At 34.8% G+C, this 14846-nt stretch overlaps 1 protein-coding gene across 1 annotated transcript; it reads right to left on the reverse strand.

Moving 5' to 3' along the window:
- Positions 1–173: 173 nt before the first annotated feature.
- Positions 174–10346, reverse strand: LOC127970286 (chloride anion exchanger-like). Its single transcript, XM_052572762.1, has 21 exons — positions 10287–10346; positions 9164–9331; positions 8738–8877; positions 8189–8299; positions 7165–7325; positions 6909–7073; positions 6617–6769; positions 6276–6358; positions 5669–5816; positions 5470–5583; positions 4722–4799; positions 4523–4618; positions 4251–4357; positions 3953–4022; positions 3648–3740; positions 3461–3556; positions 1501–1728; positions 1321–1375; positions 1025–1158; positions 825–893; positions 174–664 (listed from the first exon to the last, which is right to left on the reverse strand). The coding sequence occupies exons 2-21, from the start codon at positions 9292–9294 to the stop codon at positions 614–616; spliced, it is 2283 nt and encodes a 760-aa protein (XP_052428722.1). The 5' UTR covers positions 9295–9331; positions 10287–10346; the 3' UTR covers positions 174–613.
- Positions 10347–14846: the final 4500 nt, after the last annotated feature.

Consider the following 14846-nt stretch of genomic DNA (forward strand, 5'->3'; position numbering starts at 1 on the left):
GCTTTAATCGTTGATGGATTTTATCATGTAAAAATTTGATTACTCATATACAGATTGATTAAATACTTATATATCAAGTATATAAAGTCATCTTTAGTAGCTATAAAGTAAAAAAAAAATCCCTAATATTTTAAGGTACAAATTATTTTATCTTTCTCTCTTCACTTCCTCAACCATAACTTGCTTTCCCGTACAGATAGTTAATCATTTATAGCTTGGAATTAGTTTTATAATGCTTATTATTCCAGTAAAAGAATTAGATCTGCACATGTCTTTATTTGTATTCTTGGAAAATAAGTTTTGTCTCAAGTCAGGAAGCACAGTTTATTTTAGAAAACATATTTTTTTTAATTTTAGAAAATAAAAAAATAGTACAAATACTATTCAAAAATAAAATAAATAAATAAACAAAAGGCACTGATAGTGAACTGATAAAAGTGTTTGTTCACCACAAATCCATTAAATTAGTACATGACACATATCTCATATCTCAAGCTGACTCATTCTGCATGCAGCAGTACGCAGAATAAAAACTGCTATGTGCTAATCAAGTAAATTGTTATATACACAGATTTTAAAGTTCAGTATAGTGGAGGTTTCAAACTGGGTCATTTCAAAACCTTGTCTCTGGTTTGGGGTCTGTTTCGACTTCCATTTTCATGTCCTGCAAAAAATAAAGCAGATTAACCCAACTGAGTACTTCAGACATCTCTTAAAAATTATGACGACCTCTTCCTTTAAAATGATAGCTTTTAATATTTACTATTTCATTATTAATTAATATTTGGAGAGGTTTAATCCCAGGTGCTTGTTTGCTCACTTACTGCTTGGATTGTCAACCCACTGGATGTGCTGCTGCTATTAACGTGTTGATATTGAAAACTTCCTGAGACCTGTTGTGTAAGTTAAAATCAGACACACATTTTAACAATGCACATTTATAATAATGCATTTTAGATAAATGCAACATATTAATCTTTGAATGAACAAATGAAACTTGTGCGATCTCAGTTGTTTTCATCACCTTCTCGCTCACAGTCTTCGGTGGATGAGACTCATGAATGAAAAGCATTGCATCATGGATGGTCAAAAAGAAGATAGACGTCTTGATTTCATCATCAAAAAATTTACAGTTCCTCAGCTTCTCTATGATATATGCTAGAAACAACATGTCAAAGGTGAGAGTTACTGCACAGTTTTATTATCACATACAATTAAGTTATATTATAATAGCCGTGGCTTTGTAGATAAGGGGAAAACATTGTAAAATACATTACAAATACCTTTTAGCCTGCAATCTGAAAGGAAAAACGTACTTACGGTCACAGCCTACTATGAAAACGTCAACATTGATGCGTATAAATTCTTTTATGGCCTATAAACACAAATGTTTGTGACTCATTAGAGATGTTTTCAGATAATCAAACTAGAATTTCATGCTTTGATTAGCAAAATTATTACATTTAAACTTTGTTTTCAGAATGAACACAGTTGCCGTACCGCTTTAAGACCCTTGAGTGCAGATATATCCAGGAATGAGACCACAGAGAAGTCCAGGACCAAACTGTGGATGTTCACAGGAGGAACTTGGATGTTGGCAGGAAGTTCTGCATTCCAGTTCACCTGGATTGGAAGATCTGAATAGTCTGTGGGCATGTCTAGATCCTCCATGTTGCTTTCATCCTCTGACTCTTCAATGGGCATTGAGCATGTGGCCTGTAGTCCATTCTATAAACAAAATAAATCATTTAGGTATCTTAAGATTTAGGTATCAAAGTACTAGATGCAATACATTGCATAACACTTTTTTGGAAGTCCTTGAGATTATTGTTATAATGTTATCATCTAATCATGTTGATAACGAGATCATGTTATCAATGTATCATATTATTATCCTATTCCATCTCATCTCCTTCAAGCCATTTCTCCTGCAGTTGTACCTGCACTCACTCACATTGTTAACACGTCCCTTTACACTGGTGATTTTACCTCAGCATTTAGACAGGCTTTTATAACCCCAATACTTAAGAAACCCACCCCTAACCCATCTCTTTTAGAGAACTACAGACTGGTTTCCTTTCTTCCTTTCATTGCAAAAACACTTGAAAGAGCTGTGTTTAACCAAGTCTCTGCCTTTCTCACACAGAACAACCTACTTGACAGTAACCAATCTGGTTTCAGAAGTGGACAGTCAACCCAGACTGCCTTGCCTTCAGGCATCATGGTTTACCACCAGATTCTCCTGTCAACCCTATTGGCAAAGGGCATTTCAGGAACCGCACTCCAGTGGTTTGAGTCTTATCTCTCAGTCCTTGAAGGTATCTTAGAGAGGTGAGGTTTTTAAGTCACAACATCTAACTACTGGGGTGCCTCAGGGCTCAGTTCTTGGACCACTTCTCTTCTCTGTCTACATGGCATTATTAGGTTCTGTCATTCAGAAATAAAGCTTTTCATTCCACTGCTATGCTGATGACCCTCAACTCTGCCTCTCATTCCATCCTGATGATCCGACGGTAGCTACTCTCATCTCAGCTTGTCTAACAGACATTTCTTGCTGGATGATGGACCATCACCTTCAACTCAACCATGCCAAGACGGAACTGCTTGTGGTTCCATCAAACCCATCATTTCATCACAATTTCACCATCCAGTTAGGAAAATCAACCATAACTCCTTCAAAAACAGCCAGTAACCAGCCAGTTATGATTGATGATCAGCTGGCTTTCTCAAACCACATTGCTAAAACTGCTCGGTCCTGCAGATTTGCTTTATTGAACATCTAGAAGATCAGGCCCTTTCTTTCGAAACATGCTAAACCAAAACTGCAAAACCACCACTGGCATTGCACCCCTTTACTTAAATTCATTAGCTCAGACTTATGTGCCCTCTAGAAGATTTGCATTCTGCAAGTGAATGTTGCTTTATTGTGCCATCCCAATGAGGCACAAAATCACTTTCACAGACTTTTAAATTAAAATTCAATTAAATGAATGACCTGCCCAACTCAATCCGAGCAGCTGAGTCCTTATCTTCAAGAATCGGCTAAAAACACATCTCTTCCATCCTTATTTGACTCTCTAACTGTAGCAGTCTCTATTCTAGCATTTTTTTTAAAGAAAGAAAGACATGCCTTTTTTATCCTTGCATTCTGTTTATTTACTAACAGCTTGTTTTCCTTATAAAAAAAGACACTAAAAAACACTAGCTTCTCTAATCTTTTTGTATTCTATCTTTAAAATCATTTTGTTTTCTTTTTTCTTTCTATTTATTATGATTTAAAATCCTTGCTACGTGTACTGCATAAAGCTAAACTGAGACTTGTTATAGCACTTGCATATCATTGCTCTTTTGTTAACTTTGATTGCTTCCATTGTCCTCATTTGTAAGTCACGTTGGATAAAACCGTCTGCTAAATGACTATATGTAAATGTAATCAAGTTTTAAAACTTCCAAGACGTACAGATGTTAAGGTCAGCTCCCCTTTCTTTATCAGTCTCTTCATTTTCTTCACTGCTTTGTTCCTCTTCCTCAGGATTCTCAGAGGATTAAAGCCCACCTGCCACAAAATGAACAAGTAAGATGGTTATTATGTCTGCTGCTAATGTTATCTGAGGCCATGGCTATCACACTGAAACTACTGCACTCACAGCATCCTTCAGTTTGTCTCTGAAGAAATCAATATTTGCGAAGAAAATGGGAGATGGGATTCTGAAAATCGTCACTCCCTCTGGCTCATAGATCTGTAGGAGATTCAGAAAGACAGAAAATGAAACCAAAGCAAACTTTTGTGTCTTTCGTCCATCTACTTCTTTTTACCCTGTTTTAAACCATCCACATATTGGTCCATCATATGCGTTGACACACCAAGTAATAGTAAATAATAATAATAGAAGCACATAATGATTATGTCACCGAATATGAACAAAGAGGATGCGTTTTTTAGTATACTTACATTTACATAGTCCTTGCGATCTCTGTAGATATCTGTCCCTGAGATATTAGCCAGGACACAACAGCGTGGACTGAAGATCAGAAAGGGTAAATTGATTATTGTCGAAAAAAGAAACAACAGGATAGGTTATACATAAGAATATGATAGTCATTTAGAAATAAACCTAATTTCTTTGCCTAGGCTACAATATCTTTAAAGAAGCAGTCAGTATCTACACTATATTCAAATGAGCTCCTATTTATTTTATTTGTATTTATTTAGTTTTTTCATCTAGTTAATTGGATCTGTCAGCACTTACAACTGAGCCCTGAAGACCACAGTGAGGAGCTCCAGTCCAAGACCAACAGCAAGTCCTAAGTCCAGCCCCAAGAATATAGCTGCCAAACAGGTCCCCACCCAAACAATCTGGAGGAAAATGACAGAGGGGGACATTACACAGAGTATAGAAATCAGTGATATACAATTGGACAGGTAAATTCTAAGGTCAATTATGTGAGATGTAACCTCTCAAATTACTTAGATTATACTTTTTTTTCTTTGCATTTAGAGAGAAAAGTCAAAGACTCTTACGCAGTCAGGACGGTCTTTCTTCCACAGGTAAGGGACTGTAACCACCTGCATCAACATCCCCTTCAGGTTCACAATCACCACTGCACCCAGCACTGACTGCAGTCACACAGCACCACACAGCTGAAACATTTACCTCAAATCACAAAGACTTTTTTCTGTTATTAAAGTAAATCATTTACACTTTGAATTTAAATCCTACCTTTGGTAGAGGTTCCAACAAAAACCCTATCCCCAAGATTACCACAAGTACGATAATGGCAGAGAGTAAACCAGCTACCTAAAAAGTACAGTAAAAAAAAATCTTAATAATAACTTAATCACTTAATTAAAAAAAAAAAAAAGGATGCATTCATTTGATTAAAAGTGGACTTTTCCAATTAAGCGCCGTTCTTTTAAACTTCCTATTCATCAACTTTTAAATTGTATCATGGTTTCAACATTGATTAAAATAAAGGATGTTTCTTGCGCACCAAATCAGCATATTTAAGTGATTTCTGAAGGTTCATGTGACACTGAAGAAGCTGAAAATTACACAAAAAATAACTATTTTAATACATTTCAAAGGCAATTTTTCTAAGTTGTAATAATATTATTTTACTTTATTTTTTATTTTTTATCAAATAAATGCATCCTTGGTTAACATAAAAGAGTTTATAAAATATTAACGACCCCAAACTTTTGAACATGAGTTTATGGGGAAAAAAACAAGTATTCTGACATAAATATGAGCAGGAATATGATGTTAAATTTATGGCACCATTGTGTTAATTGTATTGTTTACAACTTGTCTATTGTATAATATTGTATTATGTACAACTCTTTCTGAAACACTAGAGGACAGTATTCATTTGTGGCTAGAAAGCAAATTCCCTAATTGGGATACCACAGATGCAAAATCATATTTTGGTCTTCCAGCCAATAAGAAAAGCTTGCAAACAGCTGTTTACCTGTGTCTTTCCTCCAGTGCTTTCTTGAACTGCACTTCTGGAGAGAGCCGTGCTGGCTGCAAGAGACTTGAACGCTCCTCCAAAGATGTTGCTTGCCCCAAAGGCAATGAGTTCCTGCGTGATTATATGTATCATTGCAGATGTGTTTCTCCAAAATGTTCTTTGTCGCTTTTTAAATGGAATATAATTCAGGGCTTACTTGATTTCCATCTATAACGTAGTCATGCTTAACAGAATAGACTTTAGCCACTGCAAAAGCCACGGCAAATCCCACAATAGCTATTGGGAATGCATCCACTGCTGCCATCTGGAAAACCTGCAGGCTGGGAGCGATTGGGGACTCAAACCTGGACAGATGTAAATGTGTTTATTTTTTTATGCCACATACAGTTCTCTTCAACTAGCTTTGTGCTTTAAAGCATGTAGATTTGTTTTTGTTGCTGTATAACAGCTATGCTTAAAGAAGCCTATACAATCGTAACTGGTTGTTATTTTTTGTTGTTTTTCTATGTATCGATAATTTGACAAGGTGATCTTTTAGCACGTAAATGCGTTTAGAATTTAAAGTCTGCCCCTGAAAAATGAACCAAAAATATTGATGACTCATCCTGCATTGCAATATTTTTTATCCAATTAAATGCACTCTAGAATGAGAACACCCCATCCCCTAATACAAACGTTTATTATTTTTCAACATATATTATTTTTACGGGGGCCATTCAGTATGTTCCTCCCTAGCTTTGATTGTAAAATTTTCCAACACAAGAACAAAATATCTAAAATATTATGAAGATTGCAATGCTTACGTGTTTGGAATTTTCCCCACCACATCCACTCCATGATTTTCACTGAAGTTGAATGCATAGGAGACGCCACATGCTATTACGGTCTGTTGGTAAAAGTACTTTTAATGATTTTGACATTCAAGATTTGCTTTAAACACAAAAGAAAGATGAGCAAGGACTTATGCACTTATACAATTATATACACTTGAACGAATATTAACAAATACAGTGGTTGGCATGAAAATATAAATCAATATCGGTTGATAAACTTTATTATGTCGTAAAGATGTATAACCTTTCTAAATATCAGGTTACAGAAAAGGTGACTGTTCTAGTTACAGAAAAGGGTTCACTTAACTCACCATAATGATTTCTATGGGGATGGGCACTTTTAACTTTGACTTAAATCTGTCGTTGATCTCCTTTACGCCCAACACCATCACCATCACCACGATTGAAGTCACCAGATCATGGATATTAGTGGAGGTGATCTGGGTAAACACACTCTCAAGAGTCTGCAGAGAAACCCAAAGACAGATTCTTTTACCAGAGCCATTATTTTGTTTACATATGGAAAAAAATTAATGTTTATTACAGTTACGTAAGAGAAATTTGGTGATTTCCGATTGTGGCGAAACGTGTCTTATGACCTACGTATATAAGGGCTAGTGGTCCACTGAAACCTGGCACAGTCAGTCCTAGTACAAACTTGAGCTGTGAAATCAGGATGTGAACAGCAGCGGCGGTGGTGAATCCTGATATCAGAGTATCCGATAGATACATGACAATGAAGCCCACTTGCAGCAGCCCCATACCAAGCTGGAAATAGAGAGAATGACGATAAGCATTAATGTGATTGAAAACAGGCATTATTTCATTGAGTTTTAGAGGGAAAAAGTGGCTGATGTACCTGGAATAAGCCCACTAGGAAAGTGATGGAGGCAGACACTAAGATTCTCTGTTCTTCTTTCGTCAGGCCCTCAAAATCAGTAATGTTGGCAGGCGGACCCTCGTCGGGCACCAGTCTGGTCACTACTGACCCCACCATGAGACTCAGTACAGGAAAAGATCCTGGTGTGAAGAGCAACACTTAATGGTGAGTAGATGTACATGTTTACATTACATGTCATCATAAAAAGGCAGAAATAATTGCCTCTTTTTGGTGTCTGTCTGATTAAAGTCTGCCTCTTGCATAATAATAATAATAATAATAATAATGTTATATAAAATATATTATTACACATTATTATTATTATTATTATTACTACATATAAGTATAATTTGATGCTAATGTTGAATTTTTCAACATGTTATTGACGCATACTTTTAGATACAGATTTTAAACTTTTTTTCCATTGCCGTACAAAAGATGCTACACTATCTGGCAGAGGATGTTATTATTGATGGCTTGTTGTTGTAATATTAATAATAATATTGTGTAATAGTATATAATAAAATATTTTATTTTACACATGCATATATAAATATCACGCATTTGTAAAATAAATATTGTATATTAATAAATACCGTTTTTATTATTGTATTTTTTTAACGAGTTCTTGTGTGATTTCAACACATGAAGCAAAATGTATTGTTCAGTGGTTGTCAGGTATTTTGTATTTTTTTTTAATGTTTAAATATGCTATTGAAGCATATTTAGACTAAAATATATAAATCTTTCTCCACTGAAATTGCTGCAGAATCTGTGGATTTTATGGCTTAGGTATTTTAATTGAGCTCAGTTGTGCCAAATCTACGTAAATAGCAGGCTAATAAACTCATACCTGGCATTATTAAGTCAATGCCACAATAAACTTTAATAGAATTATAGCGTTATATTCAGAAGGGTTTTGCAACAGCTAGGCAGTGCTGGTGTGTCAATGAAATGTTGTTTGTTTGTCTCATTCATGTTATCTGTTCACAAGTGTACTCACCAACAGAAATGTGCCGTGAGGTGCCCAGGAAAAAATACATGATGACTGGGAAAAAAGCAGCATATAGTCCATACCAGGTAGAGATGGATGCCAGCAAACTGAAGGCTAGCCCTGAAGGAAAAATATTGATGATTACTAACCAACCCCTGGTAGCATCGTTAAATAACCTTCATACTGTATATAAGCTAGAAATGTACCTTTTATATATATATATATATATTTGTCAGTCAACTTCTTAATCTTAAACACTTCCTCAATATGTACTGCATTTCTGGGCTATCTTCTGATGATATGTTTGTCATTTCACGAACAGTTCAAAGATAAATGCACTTTTCACTTCGTCATACCAGTAAGTTATCTCATAAAAAACTGTGCAGACACTCACAACAGCCACAGAGCTCAGTTCATCGAGATAAACTATCATTCCTGTAGTGTTGCATTCTTACAGCCTGATATCATATTTCATCTAATATCATGGATCTTATTTTGAGCTTATAGTGCGAATGTTCCTGTTGAGTAACTTCCAATAAGAGCTTCATAAGATTTGACCTTGTAGCACAGCAACCAATCCCGTGCTGACGCCAGACAAGATGTCATTCAGAAGCCAGTCTTTGATTGAGTAGGTTCTCATCCATCCAATGACAGGCAGCAGAGAAATAGCGGTGTTCTTTGCACGTTCCGAAGTACAACTAGCAAACAAATAATAAAAGCATAAATTCAGTTTAGTAAAAAAAAAACAATTAATAAACAAAAAAAAAGAACTATATCTGCTTTTGTCGTAGGGTAAATTATATATAGTAAAATGTTATATATTATAGTACTAAATAATAAATATAACTTTTATTAATATTACAGATTAAGATTAAAAAATTAATAGTATTCTAAAATGAAAAAAAAAGATAGATAACATAATTTCTTGACTCTTATAACACATTTCTTTGCATTGGTTAAAAGATGTTAAGAGTTCAGGCTTACGTGAAGTACTGTATAACATGCTGCAGGAATCTCTTGTGTTTCCGATAGACTTTTGCATGTTCGTCCTCAAAGGCGTCTTCTGAGTAGAGCGGTCTGGTCACGGAATACCTCTGTGTTGAGGGTCGGAGCATTGTGCGCCGGTAGAGCTGGGGCAAAAATCCTTCTGATCTGTGTGAGGTCACCAAATAAGTTTCAGTACTGAATATCTACTACAAATCTGGCAACTGTCTAGCTGGAGCTGTTGCATTTGTATTTATATTGATGATCATGGAAATGTTGTGTAAGATGGAGATGTATACTTAAACGCGCTATGACTTAAACGCATCATGCGACTACACAGCGTGAGTTCACATGTCCGTCATGACGAGTGTATGATAGTATGTGTGTGTCAACCTGCGCATTTAGCCTGATATCTTTAAGATACTGTTGATATTTCCTTGGGATTTTCCACATTTTAAAGAGCTTGTCTCCTTGCTAATTAGGCTTTTTGTCAGCAGTTATGTCATCATGATCTATAGTAGGTGGCCAGCAGCTCTAAATATCATTCAGTTTTGTTGTTTTTAAGCTGTAATAGCAGCATCCTTTGAAGGTTTAACAATGCTGGTCATTAACTCTGTTCATAAAATTGAGCATTTAGCTTGTTTGGATCCATAAATAGATTTTGCCTTTTAAATCAGATTTATGATTTTTATGTATGGAATTGCATTTTTATCTACGGCATGACATATATTAAATTTTTTTAAATAAAAAAAAACATTTTAATTTAGCAAGGATACATTAAACTGATCAAAAGTGACAGTAAATATATTTACATGGTCACTAAAAGTTTATTTTTATTTTTTTATTAATGTTGCTCTTTAAACATTCTATTCATTAAAGAATCCTGAAAACAAAAGTAGCATGGTTTCTGATAAAATATCAAACTGCACAACTGTTGTCAACACTGATAAAAAAATTTTTTTAACATCAAATAATGATTTCTAAAAGATCATGTGACACTGAAGAACATTTTCTTTTAGATTACACTAATATTTTATAATACACTTATTTCACAAACAATAAACAATCTTACCAACCCCAAACTTTTGAACGATGGTGTATTTTTGCAAAATGATAATCCTACCTGTTCAGTGAGGTATCAAATATTTCCAAATCTGCTGTTCCTGTTTTGCTTCAAAAGTTGCAATGGTCTGTCAGAGATCTTTAAGACCTTGTGAATTTATAAATTGCTAAACTTATCTTGTCTGTAATTATTAACAGTAATCAAGATACCTCCTTTACATTTCCAGCCACATCTCCGCCTTATCCATGACCATTGTTCTTTCTGATAAAAACTTGGCGAAAGCCAACCGCTTATCGTTTGCTTCCTTTAATCCTTTCATACCTCACAAGACAAAATCTTTGGATATTTCAGATATAATGTGGGAAACATATTAGTTTGGATTTAGTTCCTTCTCTATTGTGTAAAAATAATATTTTATAACTTTTTTTATTGAAATTAGTTCCCATTCATGATTCTGATTGGTCAAAACAGCATTTCAGTTGTTCTAAAGTAATTGATGTGTATTATCAGTTTGGACATGAAACACCTCTTCACCTAGTTACCGTGTGTGATGCATCCACAGAATGACGTTCTGTTATTGTTTACATGTCATATCCTGTTGCTTTATGAATTCATGTTTTAATAAACATTTGTCATTAACTTTTACTGAAGCAATAAGGAACGTACTGTATTGTGTCTTGAGTAAGGTTGTTAGGTAGCGTTCCGAATGAAAAAATAATAAGAAATATGATAATTATACAAATATTTTTAGTAAACAGGTGTTTAGCAGATGCTTTTATCTAAGTGACGTACTGTACACCTGATACGTACAGTTTGTACAATCTTACTTCCTGTTACCTAACCTGAACATCTAAGTCATATTAGGAAATTATGGAGAAAAGTATGCAAAACTACGCAGCATTTTTTGTTATCAATGACAACACACAATTTACTGTGATTGTGAGAGAGAAGTTCATTCTCATGTGATTCTCTGGAAGGCATTGCGCAAGGATGACTATCATTCTTTTTAGAAATTCTTTTATTATTTTACCAAATTACTTACAAATCCTTAACTGTGTATGATTAGTAAAGTCACGTTCCTACCATTTATCTACCATTTATCACTAGACTATTTTGGTATTCAGATATTTCGGGTGGGGGTGTGTTTGTGTGTGAGCAAAAGTGTGTAAATGCATCAGTTAATAAATTTAATGAACCGTTATTCAACCTGTTTGAAATTTAAAAGACAATGAATTTAATTAAAACATTTCTCCAGAAGTAAATATTTGGTCATCATGTCCTTTTATTAAAATTGGCGAATGAGAAGATCCAGTCTTTGCGTACGTCTGAACCTGCAGTTTTTATGATCAAATTAGTTTATGCTTCTGTTTTCTTTCGCTCCAGTAGCTTGCATCAGAACTTGCAGCTCTTTGATATAAGAGGTTTAAGACACTGTGAGAAAACATTGTAAATACTATTTCAGATAACTACATAGATGTGCTCAAGCACAACCACTTTTTTTATCAGTAAAATGATAGCAGGAAAATATATGCTTGATATCTTATATTCTAGCATGGCAGTCTACATTAAAGAGCCACACAGATGAGAAATCAGAAATTACCTGTATTACAGTGTATGATGTAGCTGTCCATCAGTGTAAACAATGTGCAAAGTAATTAAACCAAAAAGTACACGATTTATAAAGTTATTGGCTTCTAAAGTAAGGAGTCGACTCTGAATCGCTGAAACGAGTCGTTATAGATTTCAAATCTTTTGCCCATCTCTATGTACGTCACTAGGAACACTTTGCATAATAATCTCCGCCTACCGTCTTGGGAGAAACGAAACTCTGACGCTCTGTTTGGTGTGAGAGCATCAAGTCGAGGAGAGAGTGTGTTTTTAATTGTAAAGGCAAGTTTGTTTTATTTTCACTGCCAAAGAATGAAGATCAGAAGAACCATTGGCTAAAATTCATTTTTACCACAATACCAGAGCAGTACAACAAATCCTTGTTGTGTTCACAAAATTTCACTGATGACTGCTTTTCTAATCTCGGTGAGTACAAGGCGGGATTTTCAAAGCGTTTGGCCATAAAAGAGGGTTCATTACCAACTTTATTTAGACCAACGAGCATCTTCGAATCACAACGCGAAGTATGATTATGAAGTTATGTGTTTGTTTTCTCCCGAGCGTCTTATCAGTATGTGTGCTGTCTACAGCCTGTCTGTGATCTTCATTTACAAACACGTCATTAAAATGAAGTGTAACTCCGTGAATACTCAACGAAGATACATGAGAGAGATATCTATAGAAAGCTTGACATGTCTACTTTAAAACTAAACAAGTGCTGCTAACAGATATTCTGTGATAAAGTAATCCATATGAAAACAACGCTATGTCTGTTTTTCACGTCTCCCTTCATTATATCTAATGTGACCACGCCCCCGCGCTGAACGCACTATTCAGATTCAAACTGAAGCGCGCGGCTTGAATACACCCACACAGAAGAAAAAGCAGCGAGACTGTTCAAGTTTTTTATTTTACTGTTTTCTTCGCGGTGAGAGGAATAAGACATAATTCACGCCAAAAAGATGCTAACGCATTGTTTACCATGAAGTTGTGTGCGGAACATCCAATCAAAACTATGTCAGTTGACCGATCAGGACACAGTATGCTACCGAAAGGTGGGGTTTAAGGAAACTGAATCTTTTGAACAGCTTCGCGCGAACCGTTTGGGGATCTCTGAGAATTGAGGTCATTTTAAAATGATATTTTGACAAAATGACAATGTTTTTTATCCTTGGATGGATTTAAACCTAATGTACAGGACTTATAAACAGTGATAGGAAGCTTAGAATTTTCATCTTACTGGCCCTTTAATATCCTTGTTGCCAACACTGACTGTAGGCAATTATACAAGAAAGATAACTAATATAAATGCGAATTAATTTTAGACCGTAATGTAAACTACTGTACAAAAGTTTTTTATGTTTTTGAAAGAAGTCTCTAATGCTCACCAAGTCAGCATTTATTTGATCAAAAATATTAAATAGTTATTATGCGAATCAATATGGTGTTCTGGGTCTATGACTCATGAATGAAAATCATTGTAAAAACAAACAAAACAAAAAAAGCATTGTAGTGTATAATACAGTAAAATAATTTAATGCATTAGACACAGTAACAACAGACATGTACATGTGTATAGTACCGTTTTTAATCATATTTACTTTATAGAAATATGATACATATTTTAAATACATTTCAAGGTCATTATTTTGTCCTTGTATCATTATCATTAGATTATCTATGTGTCATCACTGAGGGGGAAAAATATGTCTTTGTATTTCAGTACACTAGACAGATTTTTACAGCATAGACTTTATACCTACAGCCATAATAACTATCAAGATGATCTCCGTGATATCTTTGCAGATAAGACGTCGGTCCTCAGCGCAGTAATTAATCAATCGGTTTTAACTTTCACTGATGTCATCCCGACACATATTACAACATAAGTCTTGCATTAACGTTTATTAGGAAAGGTGTGTCATTGAAATAGTAGTGACCTGCTGTTCTGTTTTTAAGCCTGAATCATGTGTTACTGTTTGATAGTTTCTTACTGTGTGTGTATTCTCGTGCTAAGTTAAAGTAATATTAAAGATCAGAGAAAAGCAACAGAACAGAAATTAAACAAGTGCTGTTTTGATTTGCTTGCAATTTGTTTAATCTCAGACAAACGGCAAGGAAAATGTCAGACATTTTAATGAGATGATGGTTTGAATAGATACATTTCTTCATGTTTGTCATTGTTTATCAAAATTAAACTAGTCTCATTCAGTCCATGTCTGTTTGCTTTGAGGGAATTTAATCCTAAATGCTGACAAAATTCACTTTTAAACTTTAGTCTTTCTTTTCCAGAAAAATAGACAAACAAAATGTTAACTCCTGCACTAGAAATGTTTTGTCCAATCAGATTGTCTGTAAAATTAAAATGACACACCCCTAATACCACCTGCATCTGACTAGCAACAATAGCATGTGATGTGCCACAATTCCCTGTTGTAATAGGAAATGCATAAACACGGGGGAAAAAAGTTGTGCCCTGTTAATTCTGCTTGAGTCTCTTGGTTTGACATTACACATAAAAATAATTCATTAATTAATGACAGACCTTTTTTAGTTTCTGACTATAGTGATATCCAATCTAAGAACAAATCTGTGTCAGCAGACAAAAAAAAAAAGCTGGGCCTCGATACTGATGAATTTGGAGTCTTGTATTTGCCTCAAAAATGAGGCAGTAAAAATGAAAACACCACATGCTCTTTAACTTTTGCATTTGGTGGTTCTTATCTAGCTCAGATGTGGAAGTCTTCGTTAGCTCCACTTTCAGTTCTCCCAGGATGTCTCCTGACCCAAAATCAGCAAATGAATAGGACGACGATGAATGTCTTTCCCAGTGATTCTTAACAAGGGGAGTGTTTCCTGAGTTTGAAAGTCCAAAAATAGCCTAGACATAAAGGAGAAACACTTGTTTGATTTGTTGATTTGAGTTATTTTAACTGAAGTCATAAAATAAAAAGATATGGGATGCTCACCAAGTCCTGGATGTCATAGGTCTCTATCAGGTCCTCATCTTCT

This window comes from Carassius gibelio, chromosome A4, assembly GCF_023724105.1.
Source record: "Carassius gibelio isolate Cgi1373 ecotype wild population from Czech Republic chromosome A4, carGib1.2-hapl.c, whole genome shotgun sequence".
In the NCBI taxonomy this organism is placed as follows: domain Eukaryota; kingdom Metazoa; phylum Chordata; class Actinopteri; order Cypriniformes; family Cyprinidae; genus Carassius; species Carassius gibelio.

Excerpts from the sequence above, each read along its gene's own strand:
- LOC127970286 (XM_052572762.1), bottom strand. The coding sequence starts at position 9,294 with ATGCTCCGACCCTCAACACAGAGGTATTCCGTGACCAGACCGCTCTAC. Across the intron at positions 1,729-3,460 it reads GGGAGCTGACCTTAACATCT|AATGGACTACAGGCCACATG; the intron begins GTACGTCTTGGA and ends TTTTGTTTATAG. Across the intron at positions 894-1,024 it reads CGAAGACTGTGAGCGAGAAG|GTCTCAGGAAGTTTTCAATA; the intron begins GTGATGAAAACA and ends CTTACACAACAG.